The sequence below is a fragment of the Psittacula echo genome, assembly GCF_963264785.1.
Source record: "Psittacula echo genome assembly, chromosome: 3".
Classification (NCBI taxonomy): Eukaryota; Metazoa; Chordata; class Aves; order Psittaciformes; family Psittacidae; genus Psittacula; species Psittacula echo.
This window is the reverse complement of record NC_137736.1, coordinates 60,147,867-60,173,807: the sequence shown is the minus strand read 5'-3', so window position 1 is coordinate 60,173,807 and position 25,941 is coordinate 60,147,867. Positions and strand designations below refer to the sequence as shown.

At 43.2% G+C, this 25,941-nt stretch overlaps 1 protein-coding gene across 1 annotated transcript in view; it reads left to right on the top strand.

Annotated features, from left to right (window-relative positions):
- Positions 1 to 6,658, top strand: part of LONRF2 (LON peptidase N-terminal domain and ring finger 2) — a gene marked incomplete at its 5' end in the record, with an annotated part of 34,896 nt that extends 28,238 nt beyond the window's left edge. The window contains 3 exons of the mRNA XM_080613883.1: positions 672 to 834; positions 2,762 to 2,911; positions 3,264 to 6,658. Coding sequence (XP_080470009.1) covers positions 672 to 834; positions 2,762 to 2,911; positions 3,264 to 3,422 — 472 coding nt within the window. The 3' untranslated portion in view covers positions 3,423 to 6,658. The remainder of the gene's footprint in view (positions 1 to 671; positions 835 to 2,761; positions 2,912 to 3,263) is intronic.
- Positions 6,659 to 25,941: the final 19,283 nt, after the last annotated feature.

The window sequence follows — 25,941 nt, the reverse complement described above, 5'->3', positions numbered from 1 at the left end:
AAGCCTGATAATTTAAAGCAAGAACTTGTTTTATGCTTGTTTCCAGGGTGTGATTAAAACCTCTGCTTACTTTAAATATAATAGATAAAAATGTGTTTTTCTTGGTTTGTTTTAGTGGGGTGGGATTTTTTGTTTTGTGGTTTTGAGTTTGGATTTTGGTTTTGCCTTTTTTTTTTTTTTTTTTTTTTATCTGTTTTATTTAACTTAAAGGAACCAACAGCAAGAAGAATCTTGCTGCATAGAGGCCTTTTCCTTCTAAAGCCTTTAGTCTTCTTGCTTACACCTTGGCGTAGGGGTACTGCCCTCCTAGCCCTGCATTTGTTCCTGGACCTCCATATGGTGTCTCTACCCATCTTGTTTTCTTTGCAAAACAGGTGAATTTTCCACAACCAGCTGGCAACTCCCAGCATAAAACATGCTCCATTTATTTTTCTGGCCCTTCCCAACCCTCCCACCCCACAAATACGCTCTGAAATTGCTGCTGCCCTAGACCTCTCAGGGAAGGCAGAAAGGGTGGGGGTTGTGTGGCTTATGTGAATGAGCAGGAATGTATTTTCACCAAAATAGGATCCTCATTCAAATAAGAAGTGGTGACTTAGGCCCAGTATTTTTCCTGATGTCTATAAACACTTGTTGATGACTTCCACTTTTATGCCCTTCTGTCATTTCAGATTTGCAGATCATGGCTGTATATTAGAGATCAGGGACGTAAAGTTTTTTCCTGATGGACGCTCAGTTGTTGATACAGTTGGTGTCCGTCGTTTTAGGGTCTTAAGCCATGGCCAACGAGATGGATATAACACAGCAAACATCGAGTATCTTGAAGATAAAAAGGTGATCTATGGTGCAAAGTTATTCATACCCATGTATTGCTGGATTCACTTAAATAGCCTTTCCTTGTTGCATTTCAAGCTAGCTGTGCATTATTTTTAAACCAATATTATAACTACTGAAGCTCTATTTTGAAAAAACCATGGAACAAACTTTGTCTCTTCCTTCCCTTTCTTCCTTTCTACCCTTACTTCTGCTTGAAGTGTTAACACTCCCTTCATGGATCTCAAAGTAGGTGCTGAAGGCTCAGGTGCTGAGGTCTGTCATGATGTGTGGATGAGGTCAGAGTAACATACAAAACTGGTACAGACTTGAAACCCTTTTAAGAGCACATACCCCTGGTGGTAGAGAACTGACTGTTCTCTTCTTGCACTGAACAGACAGTTGGCAGACTTCATATGACCTCCAAGCTCTCATTTACAGAACAGATCCTCAAACAAAAGTGGGAGTCTGCTCTTAAAATGAGATCTTAGTGACATATAGTTAACCATGTCTGTACAAGCATCCACCAGAGCTGGCTGAGAGCAAAGAAATGCAGAGAGGGGAGTAGTTTTTAAAAACAAGTCCTCTTCACTTGCATCAAGTGAGGTGCTTGTGACGGGTGTTGTCCAAAGGGTGAATTTTTGGCCGTGCTTAATGATGACTTCCTGGATCATCTTCAGAGCATGTCTGTAAAACCCCGATCCCTCTTAATATTGAGTTCCGTAGTAATCTCCTGCCAGCTGATGAAGTCCAGTCTGGTCATATAGCTCTTCAGCATGCTCTCATAGTTGAAGTGCAAGTCCGTAAAGTCTTAATAGGGCTTTTCTAACCTGTGCAGGGTGATGCAGTTATTTGTTAGGGCACAAAAGGCAGATTGCATGGACATGCCTTCCACTGCAAAAGGTTGCAGTAGGTAGTCTGCCCAGAGTGAGGGCTCTGCTGTGAAGGGTGGTGAAACACAGGTAGCCAGGCATTGCTTTTGGATGGTGCCAGAGACCCACCTCTTCATAATTACAATGAGATCTACTTTGTCTCACTTGAGAGGTTGATGTCCATGTTCAGCACCCTATATTTGTGTTACATCGGATGGTGAGAAGTCTCAGTCCAAAGCTGCCTATTTTATCTGCTCTTAGATACCTACCTTAAGATGAGATTAATTGCCCTCTAGAGCTGGCTGTTCTCAGCTGTGAAGGGCATCCAGAGCAGTTATCTCAGATGTGCATCTGAGTAGCACAGGTGAATCACACCATTGTTATGTACAGATTATAGGGGGGAAAACCAAACCAACCAACCAAAAAAACACAGCTCACCAATTTGTAGTGGGTTTTTTGCTTATGCTTTTTTGTTTTCCCTGATAGCCAACAGGCTTCTGCAACTAAAATACTTTGCCTCAGTGAGGGTATTTTTTTGTTTTTTTAATTGCCATTCCTGGTATTGGGAAAGCATCCACTTCCCCTGCTTCCTGCCTGCTCGGGTGTCTGCCCTCCTCCTCCTCCTCTTAGTCTTTGGCTGCCCTTCCATGGCTTTAACACTTGTATAAAATACTGCTGGTCTCTGAGGGCTGTGCTCGGTGGCAGTAGTGTTTCTTCCATTTTGCCAGACAATATACCAATGTTCAGAGGTCCTTCTGTGACAGGGACTCGAGGTTTGTTGTTTGAGATGATTAATATGATACCCTAGGATTAGAGAGTAGATTTCTGCTCTGCCAGCGTTTAGGAATGGATATTAATAAGGCAGTAACTGCTTCAAGAAATGTCAGTTCACAATGCCATGGGGAGGGTAAAATGACTCCAGCATCGCAGGTTTGAAATCTGAGACTTGGGTACAGTTTGCTTAGATAAGGACATTTGAACAGCTGTAGTTACTGCATTATTTTTTTTTTCTGAGGGAGCATGGACTCCACGGTATCAATCATGTTTTATTCCATCTCCCTTCTTTTAACAATAAGGTTGAAGGACCAGAATATGAAGAACTTGTCCGCCTTCATGATTCAGTTTATGATCAAGCCGTTGCCTGGTTTACTTCTCTCAAAGACAATATGAAAGTGCAAATTCTCAATCATTTTGGGTCCATGCCAGGAAAAGAACCAGAGCCACAGGTAATAAAACCTTCCTACTTATGCAGCCTTATTCTACGCAGAATTTTTATACAAAACTATTTTCTGACAGGTTTTTGCTGTGGATTTTTTACATTCTAAACCCTTACTTACTCAAATTCGGTCTATTAGCATGAAGAATGGAAAACAGTATATCAGTGTAAGTTGATATCTGAAGAGATCAGTCTTAATAGTGTATATAGACAAGGAGAGCATCTGAAGTTAAGTGCTTAGTTGTTGTTTGAACTGTTTTGTGGTGACTTTCTTAGCAGATAGAGGGTGGGAAGGAAGGTGGTGTTCTTCATGAAGCAGTGACAGTGAATACATGATTGCATGTCTTTCCATCCTTTTGCAGAGCAACCCCAGTGGTCCTGCTTGGTACTGGTGGCTCTTGGCAGTGTTGCCTCTGGAAAACAGAGCTCAGCTGGCTATATTGGCTATGACCTCCCTTAAAGATCGTCTTATTGCCATCCGACGCGTATTGATATTTGTGACTCGCAAAAGACCCAGATAACATGGACTTCAGTTGTGAGTGGGCACCCAAAACGTCTCACAACAGGTCGTTCTGGGGAAGGGCAAAGGGGGAGGGGTTGTTTTTTGTTTTGTGGGGGTTTTTTTTGTTTTTTTTTTTTTTTTTTTTTTTAAAGATTCCTTCAAAAAGGAACAGCCCTTTCTGACTGCGTCCTGCATCCATCGATGGCATTGGTTTGATATCCTGGGTATTCACCAAACCTTGCACTCTCTCCTGTTGTCCTGGTGAAATCTGAGCCTCTACAAAGCTTTGCTACACTTAGAGCGTAGTTGATGGATGCGGATAATTGCTTCAGAGTACTGCGAATAGATTTGGTGTTTCTAGCCTGCAAGAGAGTTAAGTACTAGAGTAGCACCATTGGCCTGCATGCGTTTGGATTTTCATTTGGTAGGAAAAGGAAACTGGACAGTGGGTTGAAGAGGTGTTTCCTAGACTTTCTTGAAGGTACTGGATGGAAGAGGAGTTACGCTGCCTGGCAGAAGTATGCATGAAGACTGTAGCCTGCAGTATGCTCTGTTAGTGAATTGCTAGGCAGTCTGTCATACACCTGCATCTCTCTGTTCAGCAGATAACAGTCTGTGAGGAAAACAATATCAAGCCGTTCGTGGTCAAGGCATCTGAGGATATTTATTTGAAAGAATAATAGCTACTGAATAAGTACACTATTTAGTAGCCTTAGGTAATCCCTCATGTTGTGATTTATGTGTTGTAGCGGATTGAGTATGTACAAAACGTTTGGAAAGGTGTACTTTGGTTTATTTGAAAAGAAAAATCAAAGTAATCCTAGCTGGTCTTACTGCTAAATTCAAATCAGACCGGCTCCCTAAAGTAAGATGAATGCTGCTGTGAAATAATGATTTCACCCCAAGTATGAGGGAGGCATGCTGCAGCTTACTCTGAACATGTGCTCTGCGAGTGGGATCAGCAAGGATGAAATGCTGGGAGGTTTCCATCTCCCTCCTCCTGCAGTGTCATGCCAACTTCCCTTACATTGGAGTGATCTCTACTGAACGTGTTTCAAACCAAAAGTATTGTAGTTTAGTACCAGTTGCTGTATGTGATGGAAATCAGTCCACAATAACACCATGAAAAGAGGCACAAACTGAACCTATAAAGGCAAGTCTCAATGCAAGCTTAAGTCAGGTGTTAACCTTCATTTGTCTCTTTATTTTTTTAATGTATTGTTTTGTTAATATCTACCTTTGATAGCTATTAAATTGATTGCTTGTCAGTCAGATGATCAGCGTTTGCTCACTGCCAATGAAATAACTCACAGTGTTACCAATTCAATTGGCACGGTTTCCTATAAGTAGAACTGATATTACCAACAGGGAAAAAAGTTGACTTGAATCTCCATGTGCTGCAAGCATAGCAAGACCAATGTAAAGGCTTGTTCATGTGCAGAAGTCTGGGAAGAAGAAATGGCTGTTTACCTAAACGGTCAAAGTGCCTGATTTCTTTTTTGGTTATTTTGTCCTTATTTGTCAATGAAGATGTATTTAATTTTTTTTTTTTCCACTTTGCACATGAGTTCTGGAGGAAGACTGCATTGAAGTGCAGTGATTGAGATCTATTACCTGCTCTCTTTGGGTATTGTAGTTGTAACCTGTGTGGTCTGGGAAACAAATAATACAGATTTTTTTTCCTTTCAGCAAATGGCTACCACAAATGGTTTCTGTAACATACCCTGAATGTACTGTAACTGCCTCTATCTTGAACACGCCTTTTCTATTTAAATAGTTTGTAAGTATATTCTCTGAATTGTGAAGTGTGTTAACGTACAACCAATGATGTCATAACCTCTACAGTAGCCTTCTGCAAGTTTTGCTACCGTCACCAAAATACACAAAATACAAGTTGAATGCATTTCCTCCAGGATTTGAAAGTGATGAAGAGGAAGTCACTGAAGTATTAAGGAATTGTTGTATATATGGGGGAGGAAGTCAGTAGGCTTTCAGCCTACTGTCAGCTGAGCTACCGAAGGGTGGTTTCAGAACCTAATTCTCAGACTACAAGATGGACTGTATTTCATGTTACAATCCTTTCTGTTCAGCTTCCTGTTCTTCCCATGCCTTTCCATGCTGTGTGTTTCTTCTGGTGTCGCTCATCTTGCTCTTTTGTGTGTCTGGCCTAGTTTTGAGTATTACTAGTTTAGCTGCAAGGGGATGCTGATGGTGTTTGTGTATTGCTGGTCCCTGATCTTACCTGTGCTTAATTACATATAGGAGTGCGTTTAAGAAAAAAAAAACAAATCAAGGTGCTAGTTAGTGTCTTCTTGGCTTTGCCTGGGTAACTAATGTGAATATTATTCTTTGCAAAAGTGATTTTTCAAGATATCTACTTTTGAGGTACTTCTGAGAGGAAACCCTATGGAACAAGAGAGGTTGTTTACTGCTGTTCTGTAATGTGTAAAGACACAGTCTACATGGAAAGTGACATTGCTGTGTTCATGAAGGCCTGCATCGTTAATGGAATGATAGTTATTAAAGAGAAAGCTGAACAATAGAGGGATTTTTTTTTAGTCAAGGTTTAAAGCAGTTTGTGGTATACATTTCAGTGGCTGATGTTTTGGATAAATGGTAACATAGGAATTGTCTGTGTATGGATGCAAATAATCATTAGCAGCCTAAAGCTGACATTTCTTCCAAAACATGGAATGCTGATCAAATAGCAAAGCTTTAATAGGTAATAAAAAGGAAAAAAAAAAATCACCACTGCCCTGTGGTACTTGCTTTCTAAGGAAAAGTACCAATTTCATTGTTACCAAATTATCTCTGCCATATAATCTCTGCAGCATCCATTAGTACCTCATGGGAGAAGCTAGCTGTCTTGTTCCTCTCTGGAGGAAATGTCTATGTTATGGCTGATCTTGCTTAGATGTAACTTACCGCCAAGGTACATGTGGAAGCACTGGAGCTGAGCTCCTGAAAGAGATAGACAGGATTTGTTGCCTTTCTAGCTCATTACACTTTTCTTGCTTGCTGTCCAAGCAAGGATGCTGGGATATATGATGAGTCTTTTCACTGTGGTGAATGTGGCCCTTCTTTATACATCATAAAGAGGCCAAAAAGAAAAAAAAAAAAAATCCCTCTACCTCTACACCTGTTGTTCACCTGTAGAGCTTCAAGCTACAAAATTATATATATATTTTAACCTTTTTTTGTCTTTCAGAAGCATACTAATTGTTTGCCACTGAGGCCTTTTATCTACTGTATTTTAATATGTTCATTTGATAGTCATCGAGATCTCTTTGTACTTCTAACCTGTAGATCTTGTCATGTTTCTTACTGCTCCTTTTTCCTCGTTCTCCAGTCCACTTTTAAATTGATAAATAGAAAGCTGTACACTCTCTATTCCTGTTACATTTTACACTAGTGGAACTGGTATTTTGGTAGCGCCTTAATTTTGCAGTTGTGAAATGATTGTATCAACTCTTATCTGGGGCTTCTGACCAGATTTAAACGAGTAATGTAGATAAACTTGAAACCATTTTTTACTGTTTTAAAGCTAGTTATGAAATGGAGTGTGTACATATGTATAAATATAAATTATTAATCTGCACCTTTTTGTATCTAGTAAATACAGGAGTTCATGTTCTAACCACATTTGGCACTTCTTGTTGCATAAGCAAAGCCAAAACTTTTTTTAAAAACTGCAATGTTCATTTCATGTATATTTGCAATATTCATGGAAAAATGTATTTAATTTATGTGATATTTGGAATAAAACAGTTTGAATTTATAAGAGCGTGAGTTTGTGGGAAAGCTTTATTGCTCTATGAGAGTTGTAAGACCTAGACCTGTGCTAAATACGGTCTGAAATGTGCGGAAGATAAGGAGCCCTCAGCAGAGGTGGGATGGGGAGGATAGCCAGGAGTGGGATGCAGCAAAGATGGGAGAAGGTCATGCAGTGGGGTCTTCCTCTTGTACCTGCTTGGATTGTGGATTTTTTAGCCCAAAGTGTGACCTGACTGGCCCCAGGGCACACAGACTCTGAACAAATATGGTTATGGTTAAGAACATAGGGTGCTTGACTAAGCCCAGTGATATAAAGTGCGAGATGGAGGCGGTGTTTCACACTGAGGCCTTGGGCATGTCTGGCACTGGTTGTGGGATGGTGGGATGCTGGCCTGGCTCCAGTAGCAGCAAAATGCAGTTGTCAGAGGGCAAAGCTGAGCCAGATTGCAGAGCTCATCTCCCACCCCTCAGTTGTGTCTCACTGCCAGCTGAGTAAAACCACTCTGAATGCATTTTTTGTAGATACTAGCTTTGTGTTTTTCTTTTTTGTCTTGGGTTGACTTTGGCCTTTGTGCCGGTGTTCACTGAATGTCTGAGCAAACACGCAGCACTTAGAGGGCTGCTCTTTTAAGTTGTGAGTGTGTGTTGGAGTACACGTGTAAATGCTGCTTGAGATGCTTTGATACGTTAGACAGCAGTGTTCTTGAAACCACTCCTTTTGCTAAAGGAGGTGGGGAAAGATGACTGATCAGGCTTTCCCCTTTGTTATCCAGATCCTTGGGCTCCTTGAGACTTCGAGAGCAATGGAAGCAAAATAACTGCATGAAGTTAGTAAATATTAATAGGAATTTCTTCTCCCCATATCCTTCCCTAGGAGATGTTGAGCCCTGGAAAGGCAGCATGTCAGATTGTGCCTATTTCTCTGAGCCATAGTGATGCCTATCCTCGAGCACGGGAATCTCAGTGGTCTGTTGTTCTCTTTGAGTTGCTCTCTGCTTCATTAAGCTGGGAACTCAAAATAACACTGCTTAATTCTGTCCAGCAGCATTTAATTTGAAAGGCTGAGCACTTGCTGGAACCTGTTGGCTGCTGAGCCATAGAATAAGAGAAAATCTGGGCAAAAAAAAATCTGGGACTCTGTATGGGGTGGAAAAAAAATGTGAATCCATGCCAGTGCTTTCCTTGGTTCTTCTAATGAATGTGTATACTACACTTGCAACTAAGACAGACGTGTTTTCAATTGCATTTACGTTACATGGTAGGAACAAGTTTCTAAATCAAGATGAGTATCACTTGCTGACAACTTTTATAGCTCTGTTCTGCCATATGTGGGTTTCAGCCTTTTCTGCTAAATTTGGGACTTTGTGCATGCATGGAAGAAATGTCTTCTCTTTTAAATGTTGCTTACGTTTTATTCTCATAAACATCTGCTGTTCTTTTTGTGCAACAGCCATGTTGAATCCCTACTCCTGGGAGGACCTGGATTTTGAACACGGAAGCTGGTCCTGAGGCCAGGCCAATTGACCTCACCATAAACCAAGTCTGAGAAACAGCTCTGGTCTCCGTTCCCCTACCCAGTATATTCCAGAAGCAGAGCTGAAACTTCTCAAGTTGTACTCCCAGTGTCTCTGCAGACCTGAGGATGGTATCCTGAGGATACTATCCTGCCGGTGCCCAAGAACATAATTCTCTTTAACCTTAACAAAAGCCAAAAGGAAGCACCTCCATGTAGTCCCTTCAGCCTGTTAACCCATTCATGTTTACTGTGACATTAAATACTCCCATCCTCAATTCAGCTGATGAAGCCCATGGGAGGTGAACTGCTCATCGTGGCTGGGGTCTTTCCTGTGACTCCCAGGCCCTTCTCATCACGAGACGTTGTTCTTCCCTTCCTGATCTGCTGGTTTTATTTTCAAGGGGGAAAAGAGATAAAAGGTAAGAAATAAAAAGAACCCCATCCAGGAATATTTAGCTGGCTGGTGGCTCCAGTTGCCAGGTTTTTTGGCTGAAGCTGCCGCCAGAGAGCAGGTTCAGGCAGCAGGACCCTTCATGTAGTGTCAGAGCAGATCTGACAGGAAAGACACTTTCAAAGCAGGAGGGAGGAGTGTGTAACGTGGTGTTCTTCATCATAAAAGGCAAGATACCCAATCTGAGCCTAAGCTCAGTGCTGCCCTGGAGCAAATACCTCATGTTTTCTGCTCGTGACTGAGGCATCTCACAGTGCTGGCTGGCTGCCCTTGTTGGCTGACAGAAAGTGGACTTGCTGTGTGGCTCAGTAGTCGCGGTATGAGAAAATGCCCACGTGCTCCATGCCAGATTTATTTTCTTTTATCTGAAATTATTTGGCTTAGACAAAAGGAGGCAAGATCATCCGTTGCCTCAATGGAAGTCCACCTAGCAAGGGCCTTTGCCCCATTCCTTCTCTGTGAATGTTTTGCAGTGTTTGGGTAAGATTTCTCCCCATGAGGCTGCATAGAGATCTTAATGTGCCTCAAGCATGTCTTTTAGCAGTTCCCGTTAAACCACTAGTGATGTGTGTTACGGAAAACAGGTCCTACATCAAGATGTGTAATGCAGCTGTCAAGGTAAAGTTGGTTTCTTCAATACACGTGCATGCCAGCAGAACCTAAGCTACATCAGGGGCTTTGCTGAAGGGTGACTGTTCCTGACACCTTCAGGCAGCGGCCTTGGAGCTCTCCCTGTACTTACACTGTGCTGGAACATCTGGAAATGGTACTGTTCTCTACAGGCACATCAACGGGTGCTTGTTCATGTGAGGCACTCTAAGATAACTTCTATTCAAGTAAATCTGTGGGGTCTTATGTAGATGTAAGACCCAAAGGATGTACACCCAAAGCTTAACTGCCAATGGAGGTTGAGGTTCAAATGGAAGTACTTGTAAAAACCCAAACGTTACTTATCCAGACCCAGAAATCACTGTGTATGTGTGCCATGTGCATCGCCAACCCAGCCTCCTTCCCCTCCTCTTGGTTCTTTGTTTCCTTGGTCTCTGCTGGAAGTTGAATGCAGGAAGGCACATGGGGGAGCACCTGAACTTTGAGCACCATGCTTTGCAGTGGGACCAAAGTAATTCCAGAGGAATGGCTAATATGCAAGTATCCAGCCAGCTTTGCTTAAAGTGCACTGTCCCCAAAGCTTAAATGTACGTGTGGAAAGAGTGGAGGACACGGTTACTTTAGTTTCTGTTCTGTTTTGCTCACTGTTGTTATGAATCATCTCTCTGTCCCCACAGCAGGTGTAACTATAAAGCTCAGGATTAATCACATTCAGTCACATTGGCAGAGTAAATGCTCCATATAAACTGGATGATGTTCCAAGTGGCCTAATGTCTTCTCTCAACACAGACTAGTACCACACACTTGAAAAGCACAAGAAATGCTTGAATAGGAAAAATTAAAGTAATCTGGCAAGATATTTTCCCCAGATCCCTCAATTTGAGGCTTCTATATGTTCTGGAAAGCTTTTTCCTTTCCAAACTTATGGTTTGTGTGGGACTGTGAGGGAAGCTCTGACCTTTAGCAAGTAGTGCAGTATTGTCATGGCATTCATAAAAACAACCCATTCCTTCTTTAATCCTGCGATATTGTGACCTCAGTGCCATGGTGTGGCAACAAATTCCTCAAATTAATTGTGCGCAGACATATTTTTATTTCTCCTCATTCTTGCTTTTGTTGTGTTTCATCTAGTCTCAGAATTCCTACTATTTCTGGTATGTTTTCTCTTGCTAAAGAAAGCCAAATAAATCACACTTTCCTAAATTTAGGAATTATATAAAAATGTGCTCCTATTCTTTGTACACTTGAGTGTTTTGTTTGCTGCATAGATGCTGATGGGATTGCATTCAGAAGCTGTATGTCCAAATTGCAGGCTCCTCTTCTGCAGAGGTGCCTCCTTACCAGATGGTGCTTTCAAGCAAGTAATGTTCTTGTTTACTTTGCAGCAATTGAGCCTGCATAAGCATCAGCTTTGGCTAGGTCTTTTCAAATGCTGTCCGTACGTGCTAATTCTACAGCTCAGAGGCTTCTCGATTTTGTCTTTATGGGCAATAGCAGGTAATTCCTCTTGGAAGATGTGTGCCAAGACATCGGTAAGAGTTGATGTTCTTCCAGCGGTAAGGCAGCTTGGGTGTACATCTTTTTTCAGCAGAGAGATCAAGTCCCCTTTCAGGAGCCAGCTGCTGATTGCAGTTTGCTTTTCACTCAGCACTCTCTTCCTTCTGTGCTTAGTGCTGGGAAATCTCTTGGCACGGAGGAGTTAAATATTTCTGAGTTCTCACTTGAGTCATCTGTCTCTGCATCGGGAATGGGTTTGCTTGCAAGCACGTATGGGATTGGAGCCGGTCCTGGAACAGGATTGCGCAGCTCACGTCTGACATGTACCCAACTCAGGCAGAAACCACAGAACAGCCACTGCAAATGAAAACACACTGGGAGGGGAAGGGACCCACAGGACTCCAGGAGGATTTGCTAAGGACAGTTTATTGCTTTGCCTCCATTAGTTTGAGGTGGAGGAAGGAACACAGGGAAAGTGAGGCTGTTTTTGACTGCCTCCGTTCATAAACCGTGAGTGAGGTTGTTCTCTGGCACAGAACTGCTGTGTGTGTCCACAGTGCTAAACCCTCTTTCCGATCCAAAACGTGCAGCTTCACACAGATTACCTACTGGGAATGGTTCCTGCATTGTGCTGACTCCTGAACTGTGCCTGCAAATTTGCGGTTGAGGGGGCAACATTGTCTGGCAGGAACCAAAATCTTCCCTCAGCTCTGCTTTGTTTGTATAGACAGAGCCTTGAAGGGGTTTTTTAGGCAGTAAGTTTCACAATGAGGGACCCAGGGTGTGTGGGGGGTGAGGGAAGTGGTTTGGCTCTGACTGACTTTGGATGTGATGATGGTGATTGGCATAGGAAATCCTAGCAAGCATCTCCTAGGCAAGCATGTACATGAGGCTTTACAGTGCTCAGGCCTGGTCTCCCTAAATGGAGTGGAAGGTCCTGGTCTGCGAAGTGTGAGGAAAGGGGAAGGTGTGGAACATTGGAAAAGTGGCAATAAATTTTGAATGAAATCACACGGAAGTGTCCTAAAGGGGTTTGCCTGTTTGTCAGGTTTCTCAGTGAACGAAGATACAGGCCCAGGCTCCTGCATACAGGGTTGATGGTGACCAAACAGCCCAGAGGACACTGCACCAAAAAGAAGTGTAAGGCCACAAGTTTTCCAGCAGTAGCCAAAAAAGCCCAGGGGAGAACAGGGCAATACTACATCTCTCAGCCTCCAACACTGAAGAGACTTCCTGAGCCAGATATGATATCTCTGTGTTTCGGAGCCCTCAGTAGATCTCAGATCTGTTTTCTTATGGCACCTTTTCGAATCTGTGGAAACTTTCAGCATCCATAGCCTTGTTTCCTGAGGACATCCACAGGCTGGCTGGAGGGTGTGTGAAGGACCACTTTTTGTTTTGGAGTGGGATCTTACTAGCATCTGTTTGTGTTCCTTAGCCCTTGTATTAGAAGAGTAAAGGTAAAACATAGGCCGTTGGTCCATTTAGGGCTCAGGAGCGGGAGGACGGTCTAGTAAAGGTAGATTTTTGGAAGCAGTCATGGGCAGTTCACCTTAACAGCTCAGCATTTTTCTCCTTATACAGGAACTAAGGGGCACAAACAGGAAGCACCAGGAGCTGAACAAGAGAAAGGATTCTTTCTCCAAGCCCACAATCTACGTTTTCTTCCCATTTCTGTTGCGCTGCTGGTGCTGGCATAGAGCTTTATCAGACCAGAGAGTCTAGGCTCACTCACTCCATTACATCCCTCCTGTAATTCCTCATAATCAGGCTTCACCTGTATAATCCTGAATGACTCAGCATTATCAGGAGCAGAGGCATGTCCATGCACAAGGTCTGTGGTGGCTTCATGGAGGCCCAAGTGATCCAAGTAGCCAGGCAACCCCAAAGGTGGCTGGATAGATGATGTTTGCCAGAATAATTCGGAGATGTTTCTGCTGGTGGCAGAGTTTGCATGATGTGATAGAAGCGTATTTTTTCGCCTTTTTTTTTTCTATTCGATAGGCAATTTTACTATTCCCTCTGCCCACAGCTTTAGAAAGCCAAACAACCAGCAACGCAAAACAGATGGCACAGAGAAATCTGCCTGCAGCACCCGAACTGATGTAGGAAACGTTTCTGCTATCTGTGGGGGAAGTGGCCACAAAATACAGATGCTAATCAGACTAAACCCGTGCATCTCAATCCCCTTCAATTCACTGCTGGAAGGCTGCAGCTGCTGGTGTTATCAGGTAAGCACTGTAGGAATACTTGACTGTTACCCAGTATTTGGGAGCGTCAGAGGTGCTCCCAGGTCTTGGTCTGCATAGCGTGGCTTTGTTCTGGCCCAGAGCTGGACCATCTTGCCTGTTTTCCTGTTTCTCCTGCCCTTCCTCTGTATCCCATATTTCTGTCACCAGTTGCAAGCTGACACCTTTCTTCTCTCTCCCAGCCTCTCTAAAGCATGGCAGTGGGAAAGAGCTATTCACAGGACAAGGAAAAGGGAATTAATGCTGGAGACTTCCCAGCATGGTTTGACTGCTGTAAGTAGGACTGATTCTGCTGTGAGCTGGATGCTGTCACAGCTGGGTGGGAGGGCCGGCAGGAGGGACGTGGATGAGGTGCCTCACACCATGCTAGAGGGACCATGTGTCTTGCAGCTGGGGCTGCTGCCCTGATTCTTCCTCTGCTACAGGCATGCCTTTGGGGATAAGAAGGAAAGCTCAGCAGAACAACATCTGCTCAAAGTATCATTCATTATGTTGACTAACCTGATCTCTTTCTGCAACAGGGTGACCCACTTAGTGGAAGAGGGAAAGGCTGCGGATGTTGCGTATCTAGATTTTAGTAAAGACTTTGACACCATTTCCCACAGCATTCTCCTGGAGAAACTGGCTGCTCATGGCTTGGACAAGCATACCCTTTGCTTGATGAGAAACTGATTGGATGACCAATCCCAAAGAGTGGTTGCGAATGAAGTCAAATTCATTTGGCAGCTGGTCACAAGTGATGTTCCCCAGGGCTCAGAATTGGGTCCAGTTCTGTTTAATATCTTTATCATTGATCAAGACGAGGGGATTGAATGCATCCTCAATATGCTTGCAGATGATACCAAGCTGGGCAAGAATGTTGATCTGCTTGAGGGTAGGAAGGCTCTACAGAGGGATCTGGACAGGCTGGATCGATTGACCAAGGCCTGTTGTACAAGTTGCAACACAGCTGATTGCCAGGTCCTGCGCTTGGGTCACAACAGCCGCCGGCAAAGCTACAGGCTTGGGGAAGAGTGGCTGGAAAGCTGCTCGGTGGAAAAGTACCTGGGGGTTTTGATCAACAGCCAGCTGAACATGAGCCAGCTTGTGCCCAGGCAGCCGAGAGACCAACAGCATCCTGGCCCGTATCAGCTATAGTGTGGCCAGCAGGACCAAAGCAGTCATCATCCCCCTGTACTGGGCATAGGTGAGGTTGTACTGAGAGAACCAGGGAGGTTTGGCCTGAAGAAAAGGAGACTCAGGGTGGGGGGACATTATCACTCTCTACAACTGCCTGAAAGGAGGTTTTAGTGAGGTGGGTTTTGGTCTCTTCTTCCAGATAACAAGTGATAAAATGAGAGGAAATGGGCTCAAGCTGCACCAGGGGAGGTTTAAACTGGATATTAGGAAACATTTCTTCACTGAAAGGGTTTTCAGGTGTTGGAACAGGCTGCCCAGGGAAATGGTGGAGTCCCCAGCCCCGGAGGTATTTAAAAGACCTGTAGATGGCACATAGGGACATGGTTTGGTGGTGGACTTGGCAGTGCTACGTTAATGGTTGGACTGGATGATCTTTAAGATATTTTCTAAACTAAATGATTCTATGATTCATCAAAATGCTTTCCTTCTGAAATCTTCTAAGTCTAACAGCTCTTTGCTGAGTTTCCCTCCTTTTTTTCTCTCCCTACACCTTTTCTGTCTCCGTCTCTTTGCTGTACTCACAGGGAAAGCAGTTGGAGGGTAAGGAGGAGAGCAGGAGGAGTCTGAAAAAAAGCCAAAACCTGGGTGGTTTTGCTAAGCCACTGCGCTTCCCTGCTCGCTCCAGCCCCCGCTGAACAACACAGCAGGTCGTGGAGCTGCCTGTAGCAGAGCTGTTTGTAGCTGTAGTTACAGTGTGCTGATTTTGGCTGGGATAGAGTTAATTTTCTTCACAGTAGCTAATAGGAGGCTGTGTTTTGGATTTGTGCTGGAAACAGTGTTGATAACACAGGGATGTTTTTGTTATTGCTGAGCAGTAGCTTGTACAGAGCCAAAGCCTTTTCTGCTCCTCACCCTACACCACCAGCAAGTAGGCCGCGGGTGCGCAAGCAGCTGGGAGGGGGGAACAGCCGGGACAGCTGACCCCAACTAAACCAAGGGATAACCCATAACATATAGCATCATGCTCAGCATATACAGCTGGGAGAAGGAGAAAAGCGGGATGTTCAGAGTGACGGCGTTTGTCTTCCCAAACAACCCTTTACGTGTGATGTAGCCCTGCTGTTCTGGAGATGGCTGAACACCTGCCTGCTGATGGAAAGTGGTGAATGAATTCCTTGTTCTGCTTTCCCTGTGCTCATGGCTTTTGCTTTACCTATTAAACTGTCTTTATCTAAATCCACAAGTTTTCTCATTGTAACTTTTCTGATTCTCTTCCTCATCCTGCAGTGTGAGGGAGTGAGTGAGCAGCTGTGTGGTGCTTAGCTGCCAGCTAGAATTATACCACAACATGTGGCTATCACAGCAAGCCTTCATTTTGGTTACCACTGGTTACCCAGCTCCCCTCATTGCATATTATCTGACAGGAACACCAGCCTGACTTATCACCCTGTCTTCTCTCACCTCTGCTTAGCGCTTGGCTCTTGCATGGGCAAAAACCCTGCTACCTGTGCTGCTCTGAGCCAAGCCAAGGGCCTCACCTTGACCCTACCTTTGAACCACTCCCAGGCACTGGGGGAAAGAGCCTTACAGCAATTGTTCCCACCATGCTGCATTACACCAGGTCTGTTCCTGCCAATAACTTTATACGTTTGAGGGCTGTACACATGCAAATGTTTTTTCTTAGGTGCATCTGTGCAGTCAGTTATTGCCCGTATGTTCCATTTGTCTTGGGAGTTTTGGTGTAATATTTATACTTTGTGAAAATTCAGCTCTTTCTCCTCAGAGCCAGGAGTCCTAGGAGCAGCTTGGGAAGAGCTCTGCCTGCATCCTTGCATCCTGCTTGGCCACCAATGCAGAAACTTGGTCCCCAGTTGCTTCTGGAGAGAGACACTAAGGCTCCTTTTAATGCTTCATTTCTCTTGCCAGATTTTTTTTAGGTCAGAAGCCATGCCAGGGTGCAAGGCTCTGTGTGTGCCTCTGCTTTCAGCCACACCAGTAAGCACCCAGTGCTGGATGACTAAAACCGGCTTCATCTCCCTAGAGCTACTGGGAGGTAAATACATTATCCTGCCCTGTTCTGCAGCCTGCCAGAACTGAACCACAGCCAGCTACTGAGAGAGACTGTATTATGTTGCAATCACTACTTATTGTTGTGGTTAAAGTATACCCAGATTGTGTAAAACATGAAAGAATCCCTTCTGTCTTTCTAGAGGGCTGTGAGTGTTGTGGCCAGCAATGACAGCAACAGTGAGACTCCAGAAGGTCTCGCGGCTGGAGGAGCAATCCTTCCCACCGCAGAACGTCAAGCCACTTGGTGATTTCAGCAAGATTTCCCAGAGATACAGAAGTCTCAGTTCATGTAACTTTCATGAGAATTGGTGGCCAAGCAGAGGAGAGAGATGCCCTCGATTCCAGTTCTAGTTCCCTCTAAGGAAAAATCTGCATTTTAGACATTATTGATCAAGCAGAAGAAAAAAATACTGAGGAAGAGTAGGCTGGGATAGTTCTGAGAGCCCTGGGAATGACTTGTTTCAGTAGTAAATCTGCCATGTCATCTTGTTCCTTCACAGCATGACTAATCCCTGCGGCACACAGCAAGGGCCTGGCTGTTGCTCTGACCCAGCACTGGTCGTGGCAGGCGGCAGACTCCGGCAGTGAGTCTGAGCTTTTGGCATTTTCATCTTGTGCTCAGGCCACTTGGTGAGGCACTCAGATCTCCTCCCTGATCCTGCCGTCTCCTGTGTCTGCTCTCTTTCTTATTAGCAAAGATTGCACGGCAATTTTAAAGCTAAATAGGACAGCAAGAGCAGCACAAACCTTTTAACTGCTGGCAGCATCACCTGTTTTTTTGGCCTCGGTATCTATGAGTAAGCTGTCCCTTCTTGTCTCCTAGAGTCAGACAGACCTTTCTTACCTTCCTCTGCCCTAATTCTGCTGATTATTTTCCCTCTTTCGCTCCCACGGCAACCTTGTACAAGCCTGGATGGACTCCTTGTGTACCAGCAGGCCTTCCAGACATGAGAGCAGCAATTACATGTTGTACTGCTGTTTTCTCTCGGCAAACACGTTGTCTTTGGGGAAGGGGGGTGTCAATGTGAACAGAGCAGCCTTTGGCCTCTGGACTTGTGAGTGACTCAGCACTGCTTTTATCTTTGCAGGCTCCGAGGCAGCAGCCTGTCAATCCAGCCATTGCATCCCTCCTGCCCCCTCATCCAGGCTACAACAGTTTTTCCTTTACCCTTTTGCTAAGCAGTGGGGCACAGTGATGCTTCTCTGACAAATGAGCGTGGCCTGGGGTGCAGTGCCCTGCTGGTGGAGCAGTTTAGCCCAGAAATCATGGGGATGCTGTGTTCTAGCCTCTTTTCTCAAGGAGAACTTCACATCTTAGACATTGTCCAGGAGGACAATTATATTATGTGGTCATTGTAAGTGACCATCCATCACTTTAAAGAAAGGTAATTAAACATCTGAAGGCCAGAGACTTTGACTAATGACAAGAGGGCTCGACCAAAAGCTGCGGAGACGGTGACACTGGCTAGGTGAAATGCTGATCCCTGGCTGTGCTGCTGCCACGCTGTTGTTTCTGAAACCTGAGAGAGAGGTTTTGAGACCTGTGAAAATTTTGAAATTATCCTAAGTGATGATTGTCAAGAAGGAATTACAGAAAAAGAAAAACAAACAAGATGAAGAGTGGATTTTTTTTCCCTTCCTCCAGCATATGAAACGGCAATGGAATATGGTCTCCTGGTGTAGTGTAATGCTTTAAGTACTGTGTGTCCCAGTTTCACAATGCTCAATACAATGTGTACAAAAACAAACATGAGTGTGTTTGTGGTTAGGCTGTTTATCAGCTATCTACCTGCTTTACGGAAGATATATCTCTATATATGTGCTATTTTTACTGTGAAATGTATAAATAAAGGAAAGAAAAAACATTACCAGTCAGTTAAATTTAACAGGGTCCTGAAAAAAACCTACAGAAGACCATTTAACATCAGGAAGCTAAACTATTGCATTTTTTCCCAATGTCTTTTTAAAGGATGACATCTTTTTTGGGGGGGTGGGGTGTGGGGTGGTGGGCGATGTTATTTGTGTTAATAAGTAGCCCCTGGATAAAGAAAGCAACTACAGCATCATTTTGCAAAGCTTGCTGTGTCTCCTATCCTCTGCTATAAGCCCTCTGATTGTGTGATTATTGTATAGTGTTGGCATCATTCAGCCAGTGCTAATAACCGAAAAAGACGGCATATGCCAAAACTCCATTAACAAACGCTGATTCACATTTGAAATGACTGCTCATTTGAGCCAAGAATGTTCTCCTTTTTATTTGCTATTCATGAAACAGATTGCTTTTTCACGTAGATGTAAATTGTTGCTTATGTCTACCCCGTGATGTACATGGAAGGGGTACTTATTCTTTCTTTCATCACGCGGCATTCTGTCTGCGGTCCCTTCGTGCTTCTCACATTGTCTTGAGGCTTTGATCTTTCATGTACTGCAGACACCGACTGGTCAAAGAAAAGACTGCAAAAATTTATAGGCTCAGCGGTTGGTGTATGCTTTGCAGATTTTCCTTTCCATGTCCTCCAACCCAAATGTGATTGTGCAGAGTAACCATAACCTTCTTTAGTCCTCCTTTTGCTGGCAGGAGCAGGGCAGCTTCTTCTTCTGTCAAAGTAGCCCATCTCTTCATTTGATCCTCTTTCAGGTTTCTGTGTTGTTGTAGTATGTGTCTAGAAATACTCCACTATTTTATATTCTACTATATCCCCATCAGTATGGGACATATCTCTCTCATGACTGGATTCCAGTGACACTGTTGGGTCATAATTAGCTCACTCTTTCTTTCTCTCCTTTTATCATTTCCAGGTTTCAGTTCCTATCTTCCAGATAACTTTTAATTGCTAGGTCCCAAATATATTTTGCATGATTGATCGAGTTTCAGCCCCGTTCTGTTCAGTCCTGTGGGTCTTCAGGCCCAACATCCTTGTCCTCCTCTGTACCAGTGACTTTCAGCTTTGTGTAACACTCTCATGCTTATGTAAACCTCAGGAGTTAGTGAACAGAAAGCACTTCTCCCAACACTGCTCCTTGAGAAAAAACACTAGGCATATTTTCCCATCTCCAGCCACATAATTGCTTTTCAACTTGCCATCAGTGCTTCCCATAAGCCTTATGATTTGTTCATTCATCACTATCTCCTTGAGCTTTATTGCTAGGATCCCAAGTTGAACTGTGTCAAACCCAAATGAGACTAATTAATTAATTTCTTCGACCAAGGAGATGCAGCAGCCTGGTTGGTCTCTGTTGATTTCACCCCGTTTTTCATTTAACTCCAGGTCTTCAATTATTCTTTCATTTTAGGACTACTCTAAAGTTTTACACGTAGTGAAGGTCGGCTTGATAGGCTTGTAGGTATGTAAATAGTTCTTCTTCTCCTTAAATATTTTCATTACAGTGTTTTCAGAAGGTAACATTCCTAACTGGATAGATACATTAAAATAAAACCCCTCCACCATAAAAGAAAATAGTATGCATTCATTCCTTCAGGAGTAAGGTAGTTTGGTCTCTCTGCAGGTAAGTGAATAAAGATCCATGACCTTTTATTCTATGTTTTAAGTCTCCTTATCCATATTTAACCTCAGGCGGACATCAGCACCCTTATTGAAAATTACAACCTTACCTAGACTCTCTCTCCTTGGCCACTAGTTCATTTCTCTTCTGTTAATTTTATTTGTGAGGTTAAAGAAATATTTTTCTAGCTGTTGGCATACCTTTTGCAAGGTACACAGGTTTTGACAGCAGAGGTCTGACAAATCTTCCAGTGACAGTAAGATGTTGGTGTCCTGTGTTTATTAATTCCATTTTTCTGCTGCCACCCCCTTTACCAGAGGAGTGTAGATGAGACTCAGCTGCTTTGGTACAAACCTCAGGCTCTTAGCTTAGAACACTGATGGATGCTGCCTGCAAACCAGTCATCTGTCTAAAAGAAGCCATGGCATGAGGGTTAAACCAAAGTATAAAATGACACAGCATCCAGCTGGAAAGCAAGGAGAGATATGGTACAAAACACCCTGTGACATTAGTTCGTAGATATCTTTTGTGTCTGCAGTAACGACTGGTCTGAAAAGGTTTTGAAGTCAAAGAACAGATTTGTTAGCCCAGATGTGGTTATTACTGACTCATTAGAAACCAACTTCATGGTTAGTGGCATTTTTAATTCAGAAAGCACAAACAAGCTGCTTTTGCTCCAACAGGTGTAATGGCTTTGACTAGAAATACCAAAATCTGCTTCTGACTTCTGGATATGATAGAATGCTTAATTAACAAACCTAAGGCTCAACCATTTCTTTTTTAGAACACCTATCTTCTTCTAAAATAACAACGTAGTTGTGCTATTTTCCTTTCTAACTTAAAGATCTGGTACACTGCAATTAGGGGCCTAGTCATAGACTTAGCCAAGGGAGAAGGGGCTACCTTAAATTGGCTATTCTTTTATGAACAGTAACAAATGCATTAGAAATGCCAAAAGCAGATTCAAACTACAACCAGGATAAAAATAACTTGAGTCAGAAAAGATCTTAGAAATTTCCACAAGAGGTCACTGTTACCATTAGCAATAGATAAATAGACCTCATTTTAGACTTCAGAGCTGGGCATCATTTCTCCCCTTTGAGAAAACCTACGGTCATTCTTAACAAATATTCCCCACACAATATCTCCCTCATCTGCCTTACAAAATTAATCTGCTGAGATAACAATTTTTCATTCCTAAATTAGTCGTAGGAATCCTAGGTTTTAAAGATGCTGAGACAATCCCACATTTTCTTTATCAAAAAATGACCTTTGCAAATCAAGGCATTTTAATGAGAAGGATTTACAAGGACGTGCTCACAGTTCTGTTCGTGCTTTCTCAGGGTACTACAGCAAAAAATATAAATAAATAAGCATCGAAATTTGGTCTTTCTTAGGTTGTTGGAGGATGGTAACCTCACTGTTTTATGGGTTCCTTGTCCTAGCTGGGACCTTTTCTTAACTTAAAAGACACACAGACTGAGGAAAATGTGTGAAATTGCTACTTACAAGTAAAAACATCCATTAGACTATCAGATCTATAAATTCCATTAGGGAGAGGTTATATGAAATAGTAACCTGATACTCTGGCAGTAAAATCTAGTGGTAAAAAAGGGCTGGTTTTGAACTGGGACCTCCAGAATGCCATATTTTCAGTCACCCAGAAATATATAGGGACTGTCTGTAAATTCTTCTGTGCCAAACACAAGGAGAGAGTGGGATCCATGTAATTTGAGCATTCTCCTCTTTCAATAAAATTTCTTTCCATTAACTTGAAAGAATTGCCAAAAAGCAGCATATTTGAACGATTACCATGCATATAAGGGTGCCTTTCCTTTTTAGGTGCTCATATGAAATGGAAAAGAAAGGTAGGGAGGTCACTGTAATGTGCTGTAGATGGTAATTCATAGCAGTGGCGCTGCCTACTTAGTGTGATCACTTCAAAGTATTCTCCTGTCAAATGGAGGCAGTCATTCCTCACAAACAGCAGTCCGCTTCCTCAGAGGGAAACAGGATGGAAAGAACAGAGGGATATTACTTTAGGACAGATGCAGATCAAATGAAGCAGTGCTTTGACTCGGGCTTTCTGCCCAAATGACAGTGTAACTGCTGTGTTAATGGAAACCTTGGAGGTGGAATGAATATGGGCCCTTCTCTGGGCAGGCAATCACTGGACCAGAGTGATTCTATAATGTGATTGAGGTGCAGACAACAAGAGACAAAAATAGACTTCACTCTTTTTTTACAGCATCAATTGTGCGCCTGCAGAAAGTGCTTGAGTAAAATCTTCCACTTTGCTCCTTATTGCTCCTTAACCTCCAGGTAAGTTGGTCCAAGAGCATTTCTAGTCAACGCCTCTATTGACCTTCTCTACCTGAGCAAATTGGCTATAATAACTGCTGCAGAATACATCATCTCCCAATAGCTGCTTGGGAGTAGTTCCCACTAGGGCACGCTATTTGAAGAAAAGTCACAATATTTCCAGGGGGCTGTGATTATTCAGGAAAAATAATCTTTTTCAGGAAAGCAAAGCCACCTGGTGAGCTATTCCAGAGCAGCTATTGCAGCGTGTTTGTTTTGGAATAGCTATTCTGGTCCGAAAAGGCCAGAGGATTACCAGTTAAACTAATGTTCACATCCTCCCCCAGGCTGGCTGGGAGTATGCAACTGTGAACCTATTTAAACAATTACGTGGATAAAATACCCATCCAGGCACTGGGAAGTTTCAGTGGTACATGACTTTTCTTGCTCACAAAAGACGTGCTCAGTATGCAGGGTAAAATACTGACCAAATGTTGCAGTGCTTCGTGTAGTTTGGACCATCTCATAGCTAGAACTGGGTCCTCCCAACTGAAATACAACCGAGTCATCAGAGAAGGGAACAAGGCAATAGGTTTCTAAAGGACCATGCATTATGACCAAAATATCTCTCAGAGAAGCCTTTTTCATGTGACTATCTCAAATAGTTCAGGCAAAAATTTGTATTACTGGCATGTTTCAACCCATTATGCTTTGGTCCTTGGCTATAAAGTACAAGATTGCTTTTGTTATTGAAGTGAACAACTTCTATTTCTCCTTAGGTGTCTTAAAATCTTTAAACCTCCATTTTGGCAAGGATAATTGATATCTGTGACTTTTTCCCGTGACAAAAGCATTATTACGAACTGTGTCCACCACTATAATCACTTGACAGTGATATGAAGTACTGCTTTCTTGTGAACAATTTCTACAATTGCTGTAAAGCACAGCAGCTTTTGCGCCCAGGCATCAGAGGGGTAAATCTTGCAAGTGAGAGAGGAGCAGGGATAGCAGCAGAGCACAGAGCTGGAAATCCTTTTGTGGTGGTTTTCCTGTGGAAAGAGAAGAAATGTTCAGCTGAAACACAATTAAGTGAAAGACAAATGCTAAAACTGGTGCTTTGAAAAATGAATGTGAACTTTTCTAGGCCATCTGTTTCCTAAATCTGGGAGGCAATCCAATCTGGAAGCGTGTTCTCAAACACCTTTCATGGTCAGCAAGAGGTTTCTGCCACCCAAAGCTGAATTTTTTCTCAGGACTAGGTGCCCAGTAGTGCTCCTGAGCTAATCACATTACCTTAGATAATACCTGAGGGACAAGAGCTTGAGTGATTTTTTTTTTCTGATTCAGCTATAGTTACTGTAAGGAAGGGAAATCTGTGGGGTGCACTCAGATATACCTGGTCATTGAAATCCACATCTGTGACACAGTTTGATTCACAGTCACTGAATATTAGAAAGGCAACATTCATGATAGTGATCAATATACGTGCTGCATTTAATGATGGTGGTTCAGGTAATTAGGAAGGATGCCTAGAATGAAGCTGGCATCTGAAACCTGCAGGTTTCCCTTCAGAGAAAGGCATAAAGAAGTAAAGCAGGGGGAATTAGCAGATTTGTCTTTCAAGCGCTGTGGAAAGATCCTCTTTGCCAGTGGCAGAGGCTCTATCAATTGGAGGAGGAAAAGGATGCTGCCTTTGGACCACTTTGCTTTCTTAGCCCATAGAGCTTTGGATCATACCAAATGAGGCACGTTGGCAACAACACATGCACACACACCACAATAGCAGGTAAGGGCATTGTAGCCATGAGAATGAAAGCTTCTTCCATTCAGCCCTTGGGCAGGGCTTTATTTAAATGTTTCTAATTACCACAGTATGTTTAAATAGATACCCGGAGAAATCAACAGAGAGCAACAGACCTCCTCACTGCCTGGCAGGGCTGATGATGACAAGGGTCACATAATGGCTTAACATGATGCTACTTAAGCAATGTAATTATGGGGTTTATTTGGTGGAGCAAGAAGGTTTATCTCCTGCAGAAGGCATGAATGGGATTGCCAGATGCAGGTGCTGCTGGGTTACAAGATGCATTTTTTTATATTATACAGTTTTTACAGCCTTGTCCACTCGGGTGATTTTCATTTTCTAAATCCAGCACAGTCTGTCTCTTCAGTCTGTCTCAGTGGTGCCCCTGTATAAATAAGTCACTTTCCTCTAGTAGTTGGCAGCTCTCATTACAAATATTTTCTGCCAGCTGCTCTTGGAAGATTTCTTTATTTTAGCTCTTCACAACAAAATGGAGATTTCAGACACTCATCCCATGTTTTAACATAGTATGCCTCAAAGGAAGTGACTCAGTCTTTGTATACAGTCTTAGTCGACAGCAAAGTTTTCATGCAGGAACATAAAAAGGAGATTTATGTAACTAATATAACACTGAAAACAAACAAGCCCTCGAACCAAGTTCAAAGCACCAGGTTAACACATACCTTCTAAATAAATACGGTGCTTTCAGATTTGTCTAGAGCTCATGATCTAAATCTTAAGATGCTCAAATACTGGGGGGGGGGGGGGGGGGAAGGAGAAATTTCAGAGCCATTGGGGATTTTTTTGTAAGAACTCACAAATGCTGAGCTCTTGCCACATCTTCTGAAGGATTGTAAAAGGAGAGGTAGGGTGCTTATCCTTGAGGGAAGGGGGCAGGAGCCTCTGGGGAATTGTACAGCCATCAATGCAACACCAGTTCCTGCAAAAAACACTGAAGCAAATAATCAGACACCTGGAAGGGAGCAGGGAAGGAGTAGCTGTCAATGTGGACTTGTCAAACTGGTCTTATTTCCTTATGTGACAGAGTGACAGATCTTGCTGACAGAAGCAAATGCATGTCTGGTCACGGCGTCTCCCACAGAGCGCTCACAGGCAAGTGCAGAAAGTGTGTGGTCTAGACAGATCTACTGCACGGTGGGCAAAAAATGGGCTGGAAAACATTACTTGCAGAGTACCGGTGATTAGCTCATTATCGAAATGGACGTTTTGATCAAGAAGGGCTCAGTGGGAGGCCGCTGTGGCCCTGTGATTGCTCAGTGTCTTTGGCAGTGAAGCCAACAGTGCTGATGATGGACTCAAGAATGAGCCTGTCGCATTTACAGACAGCAGCAAGAGGTGAGCACCCTCTGCAGTGCTGGGGGCAGGCTTCAAATGGCTTGATATGTTTGAGATACATCCCCCCATAAAAGAAAAAGAAGAAATATGCAATTTAACAGGTAAATGTTCGAAGTACAAATGGCAAATGCCAGAGATGGGGCAGCTTGTCAAATAAAGCTATAAATTAAAAAGTCAAGAAACTGTAGTGGGTCAGAGGCTGAATGTGAATCTACTGTGTCATGCTGTAATAAAAAAGAGAAACCTCATATTCCTAAGTATATGCAAGAACACATAATGTTTTAGCTC